This window comes from Falco cherrug, chromosome 5 (genome assembly GCF_023634085.1).
Source record: "Falco cherrug isolate bFalChe1 chromosome 5, bFalChe1.pri, whole genome shotgun sequence".
Lineage (NCBI taxonomy): Eukaryota > Metazoa > Chordata > Aves > Falconiformes > Falconidae > Falco > Falco cherrug.
Window position 1 is genome coordinate 66,743,430 of NC_073701.1, and position 23,685 is coordinate 66,767,114.

Below are 23,685 nucleotides of genomic sequence, written 5' to 3' on the forward strand. Positions count from 1 at the left end.
GACTGAAAATCATGCAAGAAGTATTGAAAAGTTGCACGTAGAGCATAGGACTGACTGGTGAAACTTTCACTCAACAGGAGGCATTGATTTAATAATTTAGAATCACCATGTACAGAGACTAACAACAAAGAGCAGGAAGACATAGAGGAGAGAACTGTAGCAAGGGAGAAGGGGGGTGGGAAGGAGAAAAGCACTTACTGTTTTTTCTCTCACTGCTTCCACATGGTCAGCTCCTGGCAAAGGTGCTGTTTGAAGAGGAATTTCTTCTTCCTGAGCTTTTTCAGCTTTTGAAACCATTTGTGAAATCCCAGTTGTCAAACCCTCTTTCCTAACGTCCTCTTGCTTCTTAGCTTGCAGTTCCTTACAAGGTGCTTCAACTTCTGCTTTCTGTTCAGCAACGTGGTCTTTATTCTCAGCTGTAATCTGCTCTTTTTTGTCCTCTGGATGTGGTGTGCTTTTTTCTGGAAGCACAGATTTTTTATCTTCTTCCAATATACTTAAGGATTTCTTCTGGTCTGAACTTATTGTTGCAGGAATTTTATCTGCTGCAAGTGTCTTCAACAGTTGCCCTTGCTGAAGTTTTGGTTCTTTCTGAGCTTCCTGTTGGATTTTCTCCACTGATGAAGTTTTCATGATTTTCTCATGTTGAACTTTTGGATCTTCTTTCTGAATTCCATGTTGGATTTTATCAACTGAAACTGCCTTTGACAATTTGACCTCCTGAAGTTGTGCATCTTCCTTCTGGGCTGCCGGTTGGATTTTGTCAGCTGATAGTGCCTTTGCCATTTTCACCTGTTGGAGTTTTGGGTCTTCTTTCTGAATTCCATGTAAAATTTTGTCAGCTGAGGGTATCTTTGCCAATTTTGCCTGTTGAAGCTTTGTGTCTTCCTTCTGAACTCCATGCAAAATTTTATCAGCTGAGGATGTTTTTGCCAGTTTTGCCTCTTGAATTTTTGCATCCTCCTTCTGAACTCCATGAAGAATTTTATCAGATGAGGCTGTCTTTGTCAGTTTTGTTTGCTGGAGTCTTGGGTCATCCTTCTGAGAAACACGTTGGATTTTATCAGCTGAGGGTGTCTTGGCGAGTTTTCCCTGCTTAAGTTTGGCATCTTCTTTTTGAATGTCTTGCAGGATTTTCTCAGCTGATGACGTTTTTTCCAGTCTCCCCTGCTGAAGTTTTGGAGCTTCCTTCTGAACACCTGGTTCTTTCGTTTTTGCTGCAGTGGGCGGTGTGGAAGTCTTTGGAGGGTGATGTGAAACAGCAGGCACAGGCTGTTTTTGAGGAGTAGCAGGTGGTTTGGATGCTGGTTGTGAGGGGCCTGGTTTCGGAAGTGGCACCTTGCCCACGTCCCCAAGCTGACCTGACATTGCCCTTTGGGTCTGGCAATTTAAGCACAGCCATTCCTGTACCTGTGATACAACAAAGATATGAAGTTACTTATTTGAAAACTTAACAGTAAAATCATATGGTGTTTTCAACTTACACAGTTGAATACTTCTAGCCTGAATGCTGTGCATACTGAGAGTTTACTTTCTTTCTTTGCTGCTCTTGCAGCAAGAGCCGTAACAACTTTCTAACAGCAATGAAGTGTATCAGGTCCCAGAAAGCCAAGCTGAACAAGTATAAAAATACACTGTGAAAATTAACAGCAACTACATTGTTCCAAATCATTGATGACCTTTACGAACAAACTTTGCTTATATATTTCTAACATCTATTGTTTTCTAAAGTCTGATAATCTGTCAATAGGTCCCACTGATTTTGTAAATCTGAGCAAAAGGGGACCCATGGCTTTTTGTGTTTCTCTTCAGAAGTTACCTTCCCCTCTTGAATTTGTCTATATGTATCACTGCAGAAATTTAATAAGGCTGTAACCCAAAAGAAAGATCCCCTGTATGGTCTTCTGCTCCCTTTACTGCTAAATCCCTGTTTCACACTGGTTCCTTTACTTGTCTTCCCAGAAAATCAGAAAAAAAGGACAAATGCTTATATCTGTGCAAAAGACCTTGTTGCCAGTTGCCTAGCTACTACATGAGAGGAGTTATCAGACTGTTTCCAGTGGGATTTGGGGTACAGTTTCTTTAGAATAGCAAAAGGAAATTCTGAACACAGAAAAGTAATGAACGAAAAAAGCCCAGAATCTTCCAGATACTAGAAAAGATAATTAAGCTCTACTTCATTAGTGCAAAATAAGCTCCACTGGAATATTAAAATCTTTGTATGCTTTTTTAAAACTTCTTTTACTGTGACAATGAAAGGTCTTGGCAATACAGTTGTTGTATTTCTCTGATTTAGAGAACTCAGTGACCTACTGAATATGAAGCACATGAAAAAAAGCAAAATTGTTTTATTAGTAATTATATAGGTAATACTGAAGATAATATTAGGATGGCATGGATGACTGATCAGTTATATACCATTGGATATTTTAGAATCTCCAGTGGTATAAAACCAGTTGGACAGATGTGGCATTTAGTCAGAAGAAGGGGTATCTGGCAGAAGTGTGTGACCCCAGAAACATTTGTGTGTTTTATATTAACAAGTAAAACGGTAATAAATGAGCTAACACCAAAAGTGGAGACTCTTAACTCTAGCTCTGCTCCTGCCAACAAATGCCCAATGACAGGGGTATAAGCATCAGACTCCCTGCTCTCCTTTCGACTCTAACTTGCCTTTTTCAGTGTAAAGAGGGACCTTAACTTCAACAAATGCACTGGCAGGTTTTCCTACCAAGAATACTTAATGCTTGGTGATGCCACTGATGTATGTATGGATACAGAATTTATCACAGAGGGATAAGGGTTGGTCATGACAGGACCACAAATGGCTTTTCAAGATGGTGAGGCATCTCTCTATTCATCTCTAATGATGGAGCTTACACGCTCAGGCTTCATATCCCATCCAGGATATTTCTGAGCCCATTGGTGCACAGTAGGTATGTCCAGGAAATTAAGATTTTTGGTATCTTTAAGAAATTTAAACATTTTAAGATTAGCTGGTTTAAAGCATTCATCGGAATTGTGTAAAATCTACCAAAACTCCCATTTATGAAGTCTATTTGCACACTTCAGATCCAAATCCCATTGTCTTTACAATGTTACTGGATTTTGATTGTTTTTAAAATAATTGAGTCTCTACTATGATGCTGCTCCTTTGGAAAAAAATAAAAAATAGCTGGTTAGGCTAATAAGTAAAAGATAAATTACAAGAACTGTAGATGAAATGACAATTGCATGTGAAACAAAATTTAGTAGGAAAAGCTCATTTGGACTAATTTTGCTGAAACAGAACTAAAGAGAAGCTATTTAATGCATAAAATAATTGTCTTTGTCTGGCAAATATTGTTTCAGGCACAAGAAATGCAAGAATGCATGCATTATCATTCAGGTCATCTAACAGTTGCCTTGCGTATTTATTATTCTACTTTTATAGAAAATGACCTAACTAGAGTGTCCTGGTAATTAACACAAATAAATATTTATTAAAAGTATTTGACAATATTGTCCCAATAAATGAAGTTTATTGACTGAATCAGCTGTCTCGAAATGCAATGAAGCCCCTAATAATTACTGTGCCCTTTGCCACTGAATGTGGTTCTCTATCAGACTATTAAACATAATTTAGGTTTAGTTTTTCTGTGCAAAAAAGGATTAAAACATAATCCTCCAGGGAAGATTACCCTTCTCCATAAGACAATGTGCTCCAACTACACATCATTTGTCTGGGAACTCCTAATTAAGAAATACAAATAAAAGGAACTTGTATTTTAATAAATGTGTAAAATCTAACAGGTTTTTTGCGAGTATTTCTGTTAGAGGGGTTTGTCTGGATTTTTTACTATGGTTTCCTTCCTTTTTATGGGCAGCAACATTTTTTTCCTAGAAAACAATATTGGAAGCTGTAAGTACACTGTGACCTGCCTTTTATAAACTTAAAATAGAATAAATACATCAGGAAGCAAATCTGGTGAACAGAAATACATGTTGTTAGTATTATCAGAATTCTGTAAGTGACTAAATATACTAGATAACGTTTAGCATAGTTAGACTACAGACAAAAAGATACAGTTTCACAGTGTCCTTGATTCTTTTCTCATAAAAGTTGTAAAGACCACTATACAAAATTGACTAGATAATTATAATAGACCAATTTTGATGTTAAATTTATTGGAGGGCACAAAAGCTTTTAAACCCACTAAAAAGTGGGCAGGTTTTTCTTTCTTAAATCAGCCTGACAAATACTCATTTCACAATGCAAGCAGAAATAATACCATTATTATTTGTCTTAATATAGCTTCTGGCACCACAGGGTACGCCAATAAGGAAATACATTAATGTTATTAAGCTTCTCAGAACCGAGGCTTAACCATCCTTGGTCAAAGCCTTGCCAAGCTGCTGAAGAGGGTTTTAAACTAAAGTTGCCACGGGAGGGGAACCACAATCCATCCCACTCCTACCAGTTTGGTACTAATGCCATCAAGAGATGCCTAGAACCTGGAAAAAAATTGCAGGGCAGCGGGAGACCACCTGAAGAAACAAGGGAATTCCAGCAACGGCACCCAGTCAGTCAGCTTCATCGGGGCCCACCTCACATGCCTCTATGCAAACTCACGCAGTGGGGAACATAAACAAGAGGAATTAGCGCGCACAGCTGTGGGGCTGTGATCTGCTTGGCATCAGGGAGAGGTGGTGGGATGACTTTTCTGGCTGGAGTGTTGAAATGGAAGGGTACAGGCTGTTCAGGAAGGCCAGGCAGGGGAGGTGAGGAGGGGGTGTCACCCTCTGTGTCGGTGACCACCTGGAGTGCACGGAGCTCTCCCTGGGGAGGGGTGAGGAGCCGTGAAGATGATCAGAGGGCTGGAGCACCTCTCCTATGAAGACAGGCTGAGAGTTGGGGTTGTTCAGCCTGGAGAGGAGAAGGCTCCATGGATACCGTAAAGCTTTTTCCAGCACCTAAAGGGGCCGACAAGAAGGCTGGAGAGAGACGTTTTACAAGGGCCTGTAGTGATAAGACAAAGGGGAATGGCTTTAACCTTAAAGAGGGCAGATTTAGATTAGGTATAAGGAAGAAATTATTTTCTGTGAGGGTGGTGAGACACTGGCAGAGGTTGCCCAGAGCAGCTGTGGGTGCCCCATCCCCTGGGGTGCTCAAGGCCAGGCTGGACGGGGCTTGGAGCAACCTGGTCTATTGGAATGTCCCTGCCTGTGGTGGTGGGGGTGGAACTAGATGATCTTTAAGGTCCCTTCCAACCCAACCCAATCTATGGTTTTATAATCTTCAGTTTCATAACAACATAATTAGGTGCATGGTTCAAGACATGCTATACAGGTATTCTTAAAGAACATGTAACTTCATACATCAAATGCACATGTTTTCACAGTACCATTTGTTCGTGACAGAATTGGGATTTATTTCCTTATATTTGTATCCAGTTTCTAGTGTCTCTATGTTTGTTTCTTTTCTATGCATCTACATTTGGCTCTTATTACTTCTCCTAGCTCTGCTGGTTAAGTAGATCCCATTTACTAATTCTTCAGCTGCACCCTACTCACTGCTCATACAGTTGCTCATTCTCAGATTCATCAAGCCACTTCCCTCATTTAAGTCCTTCAGAGACTCAGTTCTTTGAACTGCCTGTAATGACTTCAGCAACTTTAATAATAGTAGTAAGTATTTAAAAACAAGAACAGTTACCCAGCCACTGTTTCCTCTCAGCTTTGCTCACTGACCCTATTCAGTCTGTCTTTCTTGGATTAAGGTTCTTCAACTCAAGGACTGTGCTTTGAGTTGAGGACATAGTAGAATAAGTCTCTTAGAAAGGAAAACATTTACAATTAACATAAGCAATGGAAGGTGATGATGAGCAAACTGCATTAAATCTTGTCAAGAGATGGAAGTCCCAGCCTTGCCTCCTTGCCATACTGATGCAAGTGATGCTAGTGAAATAACCTGGAATTGTTCAGATACACAGTGATTTAATGAACACTGCTATTCTCCTCTTGGAGTTTTGTTGTATCTGTATCTTTTTACCACTTCATTTTTTAGTATTGCTATACACTTCTCCCGAGCTGTGTTTTAAATTCCAATCTAAGTTTTTATAATCATGTGGATATTTGATCACAAAAAAGCCAAGAAAAATCTTCTTATATCACCAACCCTCTAGCTCCTAATTCTCTGTCAGAACAGTTCTCTGTAAAATCAAATTTTGTACCATGAAGTCATATGCCTCAGCTTTAGACTTGTCTTTTCCTCAGTTAACCTCATGCCCTGAATGCAAGCTTTTCCCTAAGGCTATTTTTTCAGTTAGCCTGTCAACCCAAATTCATGAGGACTTGGGAAATGGACACCATCTTCTTTCAGCAGTCTTCACTCGATAAATCTTATAAGCTCTTTACAGAATTCTTCACACCCTTTGTTTCCAGAATTGGTAGTCAACGCTATTATTGAGCACACTAGTGATACTAGTGTGCTATGGCACTTTCCCTGTGTTTTCAGCAGTCCTTAAAACCCCATATTGATGTCCAGAACAATGTAGCTGTTTCCCAATGTTCTCCTCATTCACTTTCATAATAAACAAATGCCAACAAGAAAAAGGCAGACAACATTCATTATGCATATCTGTTTTCCAGTTGTCATGCAAGAGCTCAGGCATTTTGGTTCCTTTGCTTTTGTATTCATATACCATAATATTAGATAATTTCAAGTAGAAAATAATAGATCAACTATTCCATCTCCCTGCCAGTCAAGGATTCTTTATTGAAGTATGTTGATAAGTTCATTACCCACTCTTGGCAAACACTGATTGGCAAACAAGAGGTGTTTTTTCTCACTCTAAGTAACTCAACTTACTTAATATATCTGTGAAGGCAAAACCAAACACTTCTTCCTAGAAAACATCTCTAAGTTACTTCAGAAGGCAAATACTTTAATTTCATTTAGATACCAACCAACTACTCCCTTTGTCATGGTTAGATGATATCTTTATCCCTTCCTAATTCTTCCTCCTCACTGCTCTCTGGAAAACAAAGTCATAAAACCAACACAGGAATGAAAAAAAGCATTAAGAAATAAATCTCTGAACAAATAATATACTTCTGATTTTGCTTTCTAGAATAATCGCATTGCAAAGCAGAATCTTTATCAACAGCCCCATGCTAATTATAAAAAAACCCTGAATATTTTTATGAAAAGAAAAGTATGCTTTTTCTCCCTGATTACCTCATAAACAAAACAGAGGAAAGGAGCAATGCATGCAGTCACTAAAATATTTTTTCTTACTACTCAAATTTGCCATCTTCTTTTTTACTAGGCATAGATTTGAGTATGTTTCTTAGAAAACACAAAAATATACACCTAAAAGTAAGATGTCTCTGGCATAAATACTTATATTAACTAGTTGTTATAAGATGCTAAGACAGTTTTGCCTTGGATATTTGTTTGTAATTTATTTGGTTTTTTGTTTTCACAAACTTGTACAGCATGTTTCCAAGATCTCATAGGAATAAGCCACTTAATGAAATAATTGAAAAAGTAACCAAATAGCCCACCCAGAGAATAAAAGCTATCTGGATGAGCATAGCATCTTGAAGATCAGAAAAAGGAGGGATGAGGAAAGAACTCCCAAAAACTGAGCTAAGACCAATTCTGCAAAGGAAATGTAATCAAGCAACAAATATTTGGTAACCTTGTAGACAAAAAGGTATCTACAGAGCAGTTAAGACTGCTTCAGATTAAAGTATAGTCCATGTAATATGTGCTTTGATCTCCAATTTTTATGATAGTGATATTGAACAGAAGCAAATGTCAACAGAAATGAGGACACAGAATATAAATCACCATACTGAACATGGAAATCCATCAACCTGAACAGTATCCATTAAAGTGTATTGGCATAAGAAAGCCAAATTAAGCAGCTATGAGATACGCACAATCCACCCAAAGTGAGTGACACACAGCTTAACCACATTCAACTCACAGCCACTTCTATTTAATATGTAGAAATGTTCCTGGTAACTACGGCTCTGCTAGTCCAATTCAAATGTTTAGAAAGTTTTAGAAAACTATTTGAAAGAAAGTTGAATTGATCCTTGTGATGAAGAGAAGGGACTAAAATGCAACATGAGCTTACTGGGGGAAGACTGTGTCAGATAAGCCTTGTATTTTTTTCTTGAATAATGTAATTTATTCTAGAGGTAAAAATTAAACTATTACATGTTGAGCCTACTTGGATTCCAGCACAATAACGAAACCTGTGCCACCATGAAATGTTTAGTCAAATTTGCAGAGATGAGTCAATAAATTTCCAGGTATGAAAAACACATCTCTTATAGAGGGAAATTACCTTCCATTCTTTTTATGCTTTAGTTACTTTCCTACTGTTTTAGTTTCTTTACAGTAGATATGAACACAGGTTTTGGAAGCCTTCACATCCTCCTGTCCCTGAGAGATCTATTGTAACATGAGGCCAGAGTCACTCTTCCCCTTGTGAGGTCCCTGTCCTGCTTGTTACAGAATGGCACGTTTTTGCAAACAGGAGAGAAGGAATACTGGAAACCCTTGGCCCAGGGGTTCAGATGTCTATGATGCAAGGCGTAGGTTGGCGCAGCAGAGCTGTAAGTCCTCAATTGAGTTTTACTGTGAAAAAAGGCTGTAAAGATGTGAGAAGGTGTTTGAGAGAAAGCCAGGTGCTATAAGAAAATAAGAATAATAATAATAAAAAAAACCAAACAAACAAAACCCAACAGAGTGTCATTGGGAGAAGAATTCAAGAAGAAAAATACTGACATGAAGAGATCTAAAACCAAAAGAAAAATACACAGAAGTGGATGACAGCAACTCAGCAACAGCGATGGTCAGTTGGTTTGTTCCAAGGAGCAGAAGCTGATGCTCCCCAACCTGAGTGACGATTGCCTGCCCAGCAAACGCTATACATGGGCCCCGCTGAAGTAGTGAGTATATTAACGGTTCTTCAGATGCATGTCTGCTATGTGTGTTCATCCACAAATAATTGCTCTGCACTCCTAAAGTGTACTCCTTGCTGAGTCCCTCTGCACAGAGTAGACATTGCCTAAACAAAACAATGCAGAGAGGGAAGGTTACATTCCCATATAGAATGGGAATGGTGGCCTGAGCATTCCCTTAGGATGTGTGAACTACAAATTCAGATCCCACACAGACTGAGAACTCAGATCTCCTACCTTTAGGGGAAATATTCAAATCGCTAGACTTACGTGTAAAAAAGTTACCACCACCATCACACAGAATAGTAGAGGGACATACATATTCAGACCATGACCAACAAATCAGGTCGTAGATCTGGCAGGAGAAAAATAAATAAATAAATAAATAAAACCCCCATACACTGTTCTTTATCCAAAGTGTTAGGGAGGATGTAACTGCCTAAGCAGCCAGCTTGGCACAGACAGGGTCCACAGCTGAGCCTCTACGGTGTCCAGAGTTAGGAAGATATAAGAAGGTTTTCATAGATGCTGTGTGCCTGTGGAGGTCACAAGCAGTGTTCCAGGATTATTCTCCTGAATTGGTACGTATAAATTTTGTCTAAAATGTCACTTAGGATCTTAAACATATTTTTTGATTTTACCCCAAGTGGAGAAAGGATGTGCAAACAAATGCTTAGTCAGATGACTGGGTTTCGGAGAAGAGGTTAGAAAAATATGGCTAATTTAACCTAGGGAAATTAATCCCACAAGTATGACTTCTATTGGAGGAAAGGTATACTGGCTGCAAACCAAATGGATATAAATTTTCCATGGTTAAATTTAGGTTTTAAACTAGAAGAACTTCCTTGTCATTACTGATTTGCAGTTTGGAGTATGACACAATAGGAGGGGTGGCACAGAGAAATGCAGCTGATTTCAATATATGATGTGATTGCCAACAAAATCAGTCAAGGATTCATGAAATCCTACCAGTTTTACCAACCGCATTCCTGCATTAGTACTCATGAGCAGAATGCATTGTATTATCAGCATTAAACAGATTCACAGCATTTAGCTGACTTTAAATGTCAAGCTATCTTTCAGCCACCAAAGAGAGATCACAGAAATCCATAAAAGCTGATTCAGCTAAATGCAAAATGTCAACATAAAACAAAACCAGCAAAATTTGCTGTAGAATAAAGACGTTTGTCAACAGGAGGAAGGATTACTCTTGTAGTCTGAGAATGCCTTTTTTTTGTTGTTTGAAGTTACAATGAAGATGAGACTGTTACCTGAAAAATGCAAAAAGATGAGTAGCTTTTATCTTTCTCAAATAAAGGCTTTCAGTATGTGATTGAGGAAGACCAAGTTATCTCAGCATCTCAGGTTATTGTCATTAATTGATAAGCTTGCTTTTAAGCCATCACAACTGTGAAATCAAATAAGTTATTTTCAACTGTTTTCCTTGCAGACTTGTATACGTACTCAGTTACCGCTGCTCATGTGACATGTTGGGATATTTATTAAAAGTCACAAAACCCGACATAACTAAAAATGGATTTTATATATTTATCTCTGTTGCCACTGGGAAGCCAATACAGCAAAAACAAGTGAAAGGCTCCTACCTATTTTTCCTGCTTGCATCAGTAGAAATATTTGCTATATGCTTCCTGGCTACTGCTGTGCATTATCTATCGAAAACAATGATTGCTATCCAGGTTTATGCTGCTCAATTATTGTAGATACACAAAAGTCTCAAAAAACTTTGGTCAGTGTGTTGGAAGATACAACTAATATCAAAACAAGAATAGAATCCAGCTTACTTCTCTTTATGTCAATTTTGAAGTGCTACAGAAACCTAGAAGAAAAGAAAACAAAAAGCCAAAAAAAAAACCCCACTTAACCTCTGCATGTTTAAGGGTATTGCCTCTGACAGTGCTGGTATTTGTTCCGAACTGCGATACCTTAGCATATAGTCTACATGAGTTGCCATTTCTGCATGCTGCTCTAAAGCACCTTCATGTTTTTACTTGGCATCTAACGGGCAGCAACAAAAGTAAAATCTATTTTATTCTACGGCTGCAGTCCACAACCTTCTGTCTTAATATTATGGGAATTCCAATCATAACTGAAGGAAATAAAGCAGTTCTAAGAAAAGAAATCTTAAATTTCTCTAAGGCTGTTTTAGCTTGCCATCTTCACAATAAAACATTTTGGAGTAAAACTGTCATTAAATCCTTTAAAAATTACCTCCTGATCTTTTTTTGCCTTCAGTTGCTTCCAGCATCTTCCAGCATCTCAGTAATGGCAATATATTTCATGGTTTTAGAGTGAGAAACATTCCAGAATATTAGAAGACATTTACAAATCACATAAATTCAAGTTTATTGGAATACTGTATAACTGTTTACTGCGGTCTAACTGCACACTTATTCTTTAGGCTGTTAAATCTTATTTGTAGCTTAGCATTGTTCAAAACTGGGGTCGGCACTACCTAAGCATGTGAGAATGCAGCATTCCCACTAAACTGTGGATGTGTATTGTGCAGACATTTATAATTGTGGTTGTTAACTTCTACCTTCAATGGACATAAACGGTAACATTTAGAAGGCAGTTAATGTTATCTATTACAGGACATTAGACAGGAAGACTGGCACTTTTAAAGTGCCTGTGTCCACTGAACACAGGGTGGGAGTGTAGCTGATTAGACCAGTTACTCATGTCTACAGTTGACAGTGAATATCACCTTGATTTTCGAGCTGGAAGAAACTGCAACAAATAAAAAAAAAAATACGGGAGAACACATATGGCAATGAGGTAGCATTGACTAGTACACTAGGTGCATAGTTACCCCCTCAAAATCTGCTCTGAAGCCTCTGTCTTGAATGCAGTGACTATGTGCAACCACTGTTTGGGTCTTCCCCTCCTTTGTGTTTTTTCTTCTTGTTAATGTCTTCCATTCAAGTTTGTGCTCACTCACTAACAGAAGCTTTCAGAGACTCTGAATTTTTGAATGAACACATCTGGATGCTGGAGTGAAAACAACAATGTAAGTTGCTCAAAAAGGTGCCAAACATCTCACCTGTTTTTCTGAAGTGTTGGTAGATCCCAAGAAATTCTTCTCTACCTTGTTACTGTCCTGTCACACAAAGCCTGATGACCTCCACAGGTCCCTTTCAACTGCAACCATTATGTGATTCTGTGAATGTGCTAAAAACTAATACTCTTGGCAGGAGAAACTGTATCATTTTATTCAGTCAAAAGGTTTCAAAATCTAAATTCAAAAATAAAAAGGTCTATTTTATAGAGTGGTAGAGCAATCAGCAAGTTATTCCCCTAAGATTTTGCTTTGGCTCCAGAAAAAAAATGAAAGCCCTCGTGGAACTTTGTCAGCTGGTTTGCTGTCATTAAAAATCTCTTTCCCTCACACCAAGCATTAAAGGAAGAGAGTTGTAAATACTGCTGCAGATCACCAGAAAAGTACAGAGGAATTGGTGCTTCTCCCATGTGTCAGGAATTATTTGCTTCTTAATTTTAATAAGGTTGGGACTTCTGAATATTCCACTCAATTATGAACAGATGAAACACAAAATATGACAACACAAGGATGACCTACTTCCTCAAATGAATGTATATGGCCTTACCTTACTTCAAGATACATCCCAATAACTTCAGAAAAAGCTCAGATTTTCTATCTTTTTTAGCAACTGTTCTGCTGTCTGGGAATTTTTATTTTAGTAATTACATTTGATAGATAATGGGATTTTTCTGTGTATAGTGGCTGTGTATACTTTCCGTTAGTTATTTTGCTGAAGACCCTTAGAGGCTTAGAATCATGCTGTCAATGCATAAAAATGTATCACTAGTGTAGACATCATCATAGATGCAAAACAAGCAAAGCTGTCAAAAAAATAACTGTTTTTTATTGTGGATGGGGAACATCACTACACTTGGTTTTACTCTACATCTACCTGCACTGTCATGTGTTTGTTGGGTTTTTTTCATGCACTATTATAACAAGATGACTAACAGTCCTCCTTTGTATTGGCATATAGAGGTAGGAGTGCTGTTGCCCAAAACAAAGGAATGAGTCTTCCTCCTCAGTCTTACACAGAAAATTCCCGTCAAGCACTTTGCTGCCTCTGGTGACCACTTCTTTTGTTACCATGGCAAAATCAACGCAAATGAAGGAAAAAAAACCCAAAAGTGGATATGTGCATCATCCAAATGCCAAAGAAGTCAATGGCAGATCCTCAAGGACTTCAGTGGAATTGGGATGATTAAGATCTGTGTACACTTCCGAGAAATTCTGGATTATAATGGAAATCCATAAACATTATCTTAAATGGAATAAATATTTCTTTTTTTGTTTGTTTTTTAGGTTTGTTTTTTGGGTTTGGTTGGGGTTTTTTTGTTGGTTTTTTTTTTTTTTTTTAAACTGTAAGGAAAGATTTGGAAACTGTAACTCCTTTGGACAATTATATATCATACTTGCAGTATCTGTCATGAAAATACTGAATGATCTCCAGGTGCTACCACAATGTAATTTTGTGTAACCTCTGCTTCACACAGAATGATACCCTGTAAGCCTATGGGTTGAATGTTTTAACTAGTGATTCTATAAAACTGAATTTAGGAGAACCTGTTAACAGGCAATGTTTTATTAAGAGAGTGTTAAAACAGTCTGTCCTATAATAAATACCCTCTTGATTTTCCATCTCTACCAAAGATTCATTAAAATATGTATCCTACTGTTGGTTTCTTTAGTTCAAATGGAGAGTATCTACTTCATGTACATGCTTTATGTTTTCACCTTTACATACAAGTTTTCCAGAGTCTATACTATGGCTTTGTTTTAGAATACATACTGCCATCCATTTATTTTTGTATTTCCAATATGAACATCTAAAGAGTTAAGATACATGGAGTGGCATCTAGGTTTGGGTCTTGGGTTTTCTGCTAAAGTGTAATATTCCAAGGTTTTTTTCAGATTACTTCCACAATTAACTGCTGTCCTCTAGTCAAGGAAATAACCCACCCCTATCACACCAAGGCAGTGTACCCTTCTTTCACTGTGACAAACTCCATAAAACATAAGAGGATCCACAGGGGAAACATATCTATTCTTACACCACAGTTTCCTTCTCTGGCAGGAAACTATGCATGCTCAGTTGTGCAAACTATATTGGTAGGCACAGGTATTCATGATATTGCCTTAAAAGATAATACAAATTTTAAAAACCAAGAAGCCAATCAAACAAAGATCAACTAGATTTCTTTTTCTTTTTTTCTTTTTGTTTTTTAAGTTCTTAAGATATTTTTGAATATTGACTTTTACAACAAAATATGCATGAAAATCAGATGTGGAGAGTGTCAATACCATCTTTATGTTAAGCAGCCTTCCAATCCAAAGTCCATTCCAGCATGTTTTCAATATTATTTTGGTATCTCACTTCACTCAAAATGACACTGGAGATTCAGTATTTACTTCCAGGATAAGAAGTTAATAATTATAAACATACTTCAGCATATAACTGACAATCATAGTCAGATAACAATTGTTGCAATGACATTCTCTTTCACAGCTTCTTTTAAGGAGATTCCCAATTAGATGACCAAAACAATTTCAACTTACTTGTATCCATGAGACATGAAGGTGCCATTGTGCATTAATTAGTATCAGTACATGACCTCTATTTACATTATTCTTAACTTGTTTGATGGCATTATTGTAGTTATTCCACTTAGATCATATATACCGAAGTTGTGTTAGTGTCTGAAGCAATAATTTTATAGTATAACAGTGTTTAATAACTGGCTAGTTGCAAACTCTGAGTTTTAAAAATAATGTTAATTATCGTAATCCTTCTTGGCTATATGTAGATGTTGAGTAGCCCTATTATGCTTCTTTGTACCCTTTATTACAACAGTCTCAAGGAATAACTGCATTCTGCGCTTTCTCGTAGCTGAATCATTATTCCCCACACAACTGGTCAGCAGAGAGCATGAGTATTCCCATCCCATCACTGCTATTATTTGTTCTGAACTGACAAAATGTCTAGTGTCAGGGATGGCATTAAAACAACAAACAATTCCATCCCCTGAAGAGTTTGCGGTCTGTTCAGTCCTGTGTTCAATGCTGACCTTTCATGGAGAGTAGAGAAAATGTTTTTTGTTCAAAAACTGGGGCTTAGCTGTGGAACTAGATGAGGCGAATTCTGTACTGAAAAGGACAACCTATTCTTTATGTTTCAGAGTGTCTAGCACTCCATGGATCTTTATCAGATCTCAGACTATATATTTGATGATAGACTACAAATGCAACCTTTTTTATCTGAACCTTAATGGATCATATTAATAAACAGCTCAACCACTCTCTGTAATATCTTTTTTTTAATTTATTTTGGCCATTCCACATGGAAATACAGAGAACTGATGTACATCATTATTCTGAAAAGTCCCCTTGCATTTTCTTTGATCTCGCAAACCAGATAATCCTAAAACTAACATATGTGTTTCACTTCAACAATGGGCTTTGCAAAAACAAAAATCTCTTCAAAGACAGCTTGAAATGTGTCTGTCTTTTGCCTGTATTTTGTCTGTTACTGCATGCATAGTCCTTTTTATGAAGAGGGATCTGTATGCTATTTCACATAAGTGGAAGTGGCTGATCAACACTCCAAGTGAAATGCTATGGAGGACGATGGGAATACTTAAAGAACAAAAGGGTTATTTTTTACGCTTATTTCTATCCAGTCTCATCTCACCTAAATTCTAATACTTAACCGAGGAGCTGGAAGTTTTGACCCTGGCTACTCAAACTCACTTACTGTGGGCATCACCTCCGGATATGAACACCACTGGTGGGCTGACTGCTGCATCTATTCCTGATCAGGGTGAGAGCCTGCAGCAAACTATGCTCCAGACAAACCTCACTTCCAAGAAGAAATCTGTGAGATGTGCTGAGAGCCCACACTGAAGTCCAAAGATAAACGTTTCTTAAAATGATAGCCTGAAGCAAGGTCCTAAATCTGTTATCTGATACCTAAATAAATGGTGTGATATTTGAAAGCTCTAAATACCTGAAGACACTTCCACTTCCCATTTTTCAGTTCATCCCTTCTGTTTGAATCTTACCTTAATCAGAACCACACTGCGCATATCTGTTCCATCACTTATGTTTATTTTACTTGACTTTACCATTTGAGTTTATTAGCATTTAGTAATGATTTATGTATAATGTTTGCTCTCTGTGTTATGTGACAGATATATGAACCCTTTAGATGCCTGAAAATGAAGGGGAAAGGCAAAGAAACAAGCAAACAGAAAGACTGGGGAGTAATTCATACTGGAGGAAACAGACTATACTCAAGGAAGAGAGCACAGGTCCAGCAGAAAGTGAAGGAAAATCACTTACCTGGCTTTGGAAAATTACATAAATCATTAACTACAAATACATTAAGGAGGTTGCATATGACCATTTCCTGATATACTGGCAGCTGTCATGGCAGTAAAGAGATAATAAAAGAAACCAAGGAAACAGATATTACACCTGTGCAGTATGACCACGACTTTGGGTGGCACAATACGAGCTGAGAGGCACACACACCTTCCAGCAACTTCTTGAGCTCTTCCCAATGGACGCCTCCTCTAAAGACCCAACAGGAGGAGGTGAAAACCGTACTGACCTCCCTCCTTTAAGATCATGACACAGGCAGTGTGAAGAGCTGGCAGAGCACAGGGATAGTCACAGCTTCCATCTCCTACAAATTCACCGGCTGTTTTTGCAACAGAGGGCTACGAATAACACTTTATCATTAGGTGTGGCCACTGCCACTGATAAGAGGCAAATTCCCAAGCTTCCAGGCAACGCAATCCAAAGTCCAGGGAAAGGCAAAGAGAAAGATGAGATGCAAGTGCAAAAGGGGAAACCCAACCTTTTTTTAGTGCCGTGGCTTCTAGCTCCTTTGAGATTTATGCTGATTATGTCTCAAGAAGACTGTGGTAGGCATATTTTAACTCATCGTAATCTTTTCTGTATGCCCTGCTCGTTGATTTTACCTTGCACTTTCCTGCCTACAGTTTTGCCCTTGTACAGCCACACAGTATGAGCTACTGGAAAGGTTGTCTGAAAAAACCAATATGCCATTAGTCAGCAAGATAATCCTGTCAAACATGGTAACTCAAAAAAGGGGAGCATGCTGTGTACTTCCATAATCTGGCAAATATGTAAATAAAGAATTTAAAAAAAAAAACACCAACCCACAACATTTTTCTTGGAAAACTTCAGACCAATATTCATTAAAATTTCTTCTCAATATTTCTCACAGAAACATGCTTGCAATCTGTTTAAAAGCACAACATACTGTGATGGTACAGTATGACTTAAAGCAGATGTTTTCTTAGCATTTAATGTGCAAATAAATAAAGCAATCAAACACAATAAGCTTGAGTTTACTTTCAAGAGACACCATAAGTACAATTATGCAAAGAAAATACCAAAAAATCTAAACCCGTGTAAGTCTGCCCAAAACAAATGTACTTCTAACTCTCAATATAGACATTAAATACAAGAGGAAAAGACAGGGTTTAAATGCTAGTAAAAAAACAAAAGAAACCAACAAAAAACCAAACCAAACCAAACCAAAACACAAAACCCAAAAACCAAACCAACAAAAAACTAACCAACCAAAAAAAAACCCCAAAACCAAAACAAGTCAAACAAAAAACCCCAAACCAACAAAAACCCCAAGCAAAGAAACAAACAAAAACAAAACAAAACAAACAAAACAAAACAAAAACAAAACAAGCCAAATGCAGTGAAATAAGGGGCCCTAATTTTTCTGTTTTGTTAGTGTTAGAAATCACTGGTGGCTCCTTGGACCCCAACACAGTGAGTTGAGCAATGGTAGGAGTACTGTTTCCCCCTGGACTTGCAATGCCTGCTGACCGACACATGCATTATGCTGTCACCTCATGCTGAAGTTTTGTAGTCACAGTAAAACCTCAAATTATATCATCCATGGAGTCCAACAGTGCACTCATAAAATGGAGCTTTTTAAAATATTAACCTTATTTGTATTTTATGATGAAATATTTGTTTCTGTAAGACTGAATAAGTTTTAATCAAATTTCCAAAAATTTCTAAACAACAATACTAAATGTTTCAGATCTCCTGGAATACTACCTTAATTACTTGAAGATTATTTATTTTAATTGTAAAATTCAGTTTTTCACGTCTTAAAATACACATGATTCTACTCTAATGAATATGAAGTGGGAAAAAACATCTAACAGATAACAAAAAATAAAGTGCCCCTGAAATGATTGCCTTGCAGTCCTTAGTTGCTCTTTCACTACTTTTTACTATCACCAGAAGAATAAAGAATCTTCTCAAAACAACTATGTTAGCTCAGCTTTAATACTATATTACACAATTACTTAGGTAGTTAAGATGATTCAGAATTTCTCCTTGATGAGAAGACAGAGGATCCCTCCTCAAATTTTCAGCCAACTGCTGTAAGATATTAAATTTTCCATGGAAAGGTCAAATTGATAATCTTACACTCGTACATGTATGAGTGATACACAGATGGATGTTCACATGCAGACACATGGATGCAGGATGTTGCAGGAAGCCAAACAATTTCACTCAATATATTTATAGATTCCTATGGCCAGAATAGGCTGTTATTCTCAACAGATTTGATCCTTTAATGCTAAAACCCATCTAGATTCACCAAGAGGTTTCTATTCTCATCCTTTCAGCACTTCTCTTGGGAAGATATGCAGATTTCCAGGGGAGAAACTTCTCCATCCCCAAAGTTAATTGTTCCAATAATTACTCTATACAAAATTTTTTTACATGTAGACTCCTAGATGACATAAAAAAATACAGAAATGTCAGTGAAAATATGACTCTCTAATTATTTTGTCTTCCTAAAGTATCACATTAAAAGTTTAAAAAGTTAAACCATAAAGGAAGTATTGCCAAACCAAAACTGATGCAATACAAACTCAGCACTTTCCTACAACTCAAAACTGGACTATACATTTACTTTATACTTATGCAGTCGCTTTTGTCAACAAATATCACAGTTATTTTGTCAGGAAAATAGCTTCCACTTTAAACTAGACAAAACTCTACAATGCTAAAAAATAGAATAAATACGGCTGTACTTATTTTGAAATCACACAATTTCCATTTGTATTTTAAATCACATTCATTGATTTTGTACCTTATGTCAGATTTAATAAACCTTATTCTCGTGGTTAATGCCACATTTTCATATCATTCTTACAATGTCAGCAGAAACTGCACAGAAGCTCAACTTTTATCTTAAAAGCACGGCCTGTCTTCAATCATGCTTTTAAAAAGGCATTTGATGCTAAAATGTCCTTGGTAAAACTTTTTTTTTTGTATTGCAAATTGTAGAAAACTTGTAGCAGTATTTTAAAATAATTTTAATATAAAATGTTACTGAGTTCTAAGTTTAACTGCTCTATTGACAAGAACCCATCTCTCCTTTTGGAAGTAAACAATTTTCTTACTTTAGTTTACACCCAAAATATTAATATCTGTTGCAAAATTGGTGAAAAAAAATAATTCTCCAAACATTGGACTGAATTCTATCTTTTTATCCCTTATTAAAAAACAATAAACAACACATACACCAAGTAAGTAAATGAGGAACATTATAAAATAAAATATATAATATAAAATGCAATATTATAATTTGCTTAAAATGTTATATAATATAATAATAAACATTCTATAATGTAAAAACTACAATTAATTTGAATTTTTACATTTTCAGTTTGTTTCTTTACAATTCCCTATGTGGCCCACAATTAGCCATCTATCAAATGTGTTGCTGTTTTTTGGAACAGACTGGTCTTATTTTCTCATTGATAGTAAATTTTCAAGCCTTAATTCATCTTGAATTATTTGCTCAACCCTTGAAACACTCTTTTAAAGAACCTGTTTACCTCATAAATAACATAACACGATGCAATCTTCCAGGATGAGTGATACTAAACGTCAGCCTGTAATTAATTTAATTGTAGGTTCCCTAATAAGTCAAGAACAAACATCTGGAGATAAAAATGACAGAGCAGTCAATAGCTCTCAGTTGTTGAATGAAAAATCGAAAGTAAAACTATAAAAAAATCCCACCAAACCCAAAATATCTTCCTTCATAAGTTTGGTATTACTCCTTTCCTTCTCCCTCCTCTCTTTCTAGCTGGGGGTGGTGGGGGGTGGGGTGAAACAGAATAGAAGCTGAACAAGAGGAGTCAGCTAGGTTTGACATGTCATAAACAAACATACAAAATGCTTCTTTTTTTTTCTGCAAAAGGGTTGTTAATGAAAAAAATGTGTTCATTTCTGTACTGTAGACTATGACAGCCCAAATTCAGCCAACGGAATTCAGGTGGTTAAACGAAACTGAGGGTCTTACCCAGACAGCACCTCTATTGTTCTACGGAAAAATCATGAGCAAAAATTTTTCCTGCATTTTTATGGTAATTTTATTCTTCAGAGACAGACTCACAGTTTTCTCTGCTATTTATAACTTCTCCACTCTCTTCAGGATATTCATATAGTAAGTGGTCTAAACATAATGAAGGTCTAAACATAATGAAATAACAACTTTTTACAAAAAAAAAAAAAAAAAAAAAAAAAAAAAAAAGTGAAACAGACTCCTTATTTTTCTAACATTACCACAATTTCCAGAGGGGAAAAAAATCCTTGTTGGTAAAAAAAGCATAAATAATTGTTTAGTTCTTGGCTTTGTGGCATGTGAACAACTTGGATAGTTTATTTGCACTTAATTTACAATTTATAAACCCAAGATTTATATTTTTATGTTTGGTCTGTTGTGGGTTTTTTTTTTAAAGAAAGTTCCCTTTGGAATAGAAACTTACACATATATTTCTATGCAACTATAAAGGTTAAATTAGGAGTTCTCATTTACATTCTAAATTTCTTTTTAAAAATAATTGTATATATGTGTGTATATATATATATAATGTTAGTCAACTTGAAAAAAATAATCAAACCTTTTTGGTAAAATTGGCACCTGTCTCATTAAACAAAAGATCAATTATGCTATACATTAGTTGCAATTTTAAATAACCACAGACAGCAAGAGACTCTGTAAACATATGTTACAGAGAGCTGCAGACATAAACTCATGAAGACTGTATTACAGAAATCATAACTCCAGATGTATGGCACAGAGAATTCCCATCTAATTCTAAAACATAACAGAAATTATCATACCTCTATTATAGACTATGTAATCCATTGCCAAGCCTTTGACACTAGAATAATATGCAGTGTGCTTGTAAAATGAACCATTTATGAGCTCTCTTCAAAAAAACAACTCTAGGCAATGAAGTGGAAATTTCACATCTGTCTTCAAGGGCAGAACTGGAAGCAGTTTCCAGGGTGCAGAAGTGAATTTTTGTACATCAAAGCAATTACAATTATGTCCTCCAATAATCTGCATTTAATATAAATCAAGTAATTCAGAACTGATCTTTTTTATTTAAAGATGGCACTTGGATACAATCATTCTATTTATTCTGCAAAGACAACTAAGCAGATTTTTAAAAAAAAACTTGAATTTTTACTGCTGTGTTTTCATATTCTTTGCAGTTTAAATTATACTTTCATCTGTTAAAAAAAAAAAAAATAGTGCAAATAATTATTTCAATTGACTATTGATTCCATCGTCATGTTTGGTAAATTCAACCATAACCCAGAAAGACTAGCTAGATTCATAAAATTCACCATTCATGAGTTTTTTTAGGAGATTGATGGTTGAACATATTAGCGTTGGTTCAACATCTACCTGTGTAACCAATCTGACAGATTCATTTTATCACAGTATTTATCATTGTTTCTTTAAATCTCCCTGATTATGCTACATTGGCATTTAGAAAAAAAAACCCAGTACTTTTCCATCATAGTTAAAAAAAGTATATTACAACTATAATGTATTATAATAAAAATGTAGATAGCTCAGGAATTACTAGTTCTTTTCAGTTCTCTCTTACTAACAGAGTATTTCCCCAATAAATCTTCACTAGGCATTGCATCTAACAAAACTAATTTCCTGATATTTTTCATTAAGTATGCCTTATAATATTACCAATATATTCCTTAGAAATAACTTATAAGAAAAGTATTGCTATCAATAATTATTAATTAAATTCATTGATTATTTGATCATGCCAGTAGGAAAACAAAGCCATACCTGCAACAATATTGAGTATTTTAGGAGAAAAAATTACCTATGTAATAGCAGAACAAAGTGTGCTGAACAGAAGAAGCCAGAGAAGAACTAAGTCTGGTTTTGTCTGGTTTTACGTAAAACAGTTCACCAAACTAAATCTACAAATCCCATAAACAGATTTAACAAGGACATACACAAATAGAAGTAGGAAACAGTATAAGACTTAAACAAAAATCTGGGTGGGGAGGGGGGGGAACAACAACCCAAACCCTCAATAATTACAGAAGCTGGGGAAAAGATGCTATAGCACATCACAAGGCTTACCAGAATGAATGCTCACGGACATCAACGAAAACAACTGGGAAATTCAAATGCTGGAGCACAAAACACAGCAAAAACCCCAGGCCACTGGAAAGCTCCAAGTTCACAGAACCATAGAATCACAGACTGGTTTGGGTCGGAAGGGACCTTAAAGATCATCTAGTTCCAGCCCCCTGCCATGGGCAGGGACACCTCCCACCAGCCCAGGTTGCTCCAAGCCCCGTCCAACCTGGCCTTGAGTACCCCCAGGGATGGGGCACCCACAGCTGCTCTGGGCAGCCTCTGCCAGCACCCCACCGTCCTCACAGGGAAGAATTTCTTCCTTATATCTAATCTAAATCTACCCTCTTTCAGATTAAAGCCATTCCCCCTTGTCCTGTCACTATATGCCCTTGTAAAATGTCCTTCTCCAGCTTTTCTGTTGGTCTCTAGGTACTGGAAGGTGCTCTAAGGCCTCTCCAGAGACTCTTCTTCGCTAGGCTCTTGAGCTTCTTGTTGACCAGCACCTCCCCAGTCCTTCTCCTCAGAGCTGCTCTAATCCATTCCATGCCCAGACTGTTTTTGTGCTTGGCATTGAACCGACTCAGGTGCAGAACCTTGCACTTGGACAGGCAATGCTGAACTTCTACTAGTTCTACTAGAACCCAACTAATATTGAGGTTAGCATGGGCCCACCTCTAAGCCTGTCAAGGTTGCTCTCAATGGCATCCCTTCAATTCAGCGTGTCGACCACACCACACAGCTTGGTGTCAGTGGCAGACTTGCTGAGGGTGCAATCAGTCCCACTGTCTGTCACCAAAAAAGCTGCTAAACAGCACCGGTCCCAGTACGGACCCCTGAGGAATGCCACTCATCACTGGTCTCCACTTGGACATTCAGTTGCTGAATGTAAGTCTTTTGAGTGTGACCACCTAGCCAATTCCTTATCCACCGAGAGGTCCACCCATCACATCCACGACCATCCAGGTCAGAGGCAAGGGTGTCGTGTGGGACAGTGTCAAATGATCTGCACAAGTCCAAGTAGATGGCATCAGTCTCTCTTCCCTCATCCACCAATGCTGTAACACCAGGCCACCAACTTTGTCAGGCACAAGTTGGCCTTAGTGAAGCCACTTTGGGTGTCATCAATCACCTCCTTATTTTCCACATGCCTCAGCATAGTTTCCAGGAGGATCTGCTCCGT

The 23,685-nt window shown here is 37.1% G+C and overlaps 1 protein-coding gene across 4 annotated transcripts in view; it reads right to left on the reverse strand.

The window, feature by feature from the left end:
• The window catches only part of PCLO (piccolo presynaptic cytomatrix protein), a 402,891-nt gene that overhangs the window by 213,074 nt on the left and 166,132 nt on the right, over positions 1-23,685 (reverse strand). For all 4 annotated transcript variants that reach the window (XM_055712580.1, XM_055712583.1, XM_055712581.1 and 1 more), the window contains exon 4: positions 199-1,410. In XM_055712580.1, the coding sequence (XP_055568555.1) occupies positions 199-1,410 (1,212 nt within the window). The remainder of the gene's footprint in view (positions 1-198; positions 1,411-23,685) is intronic.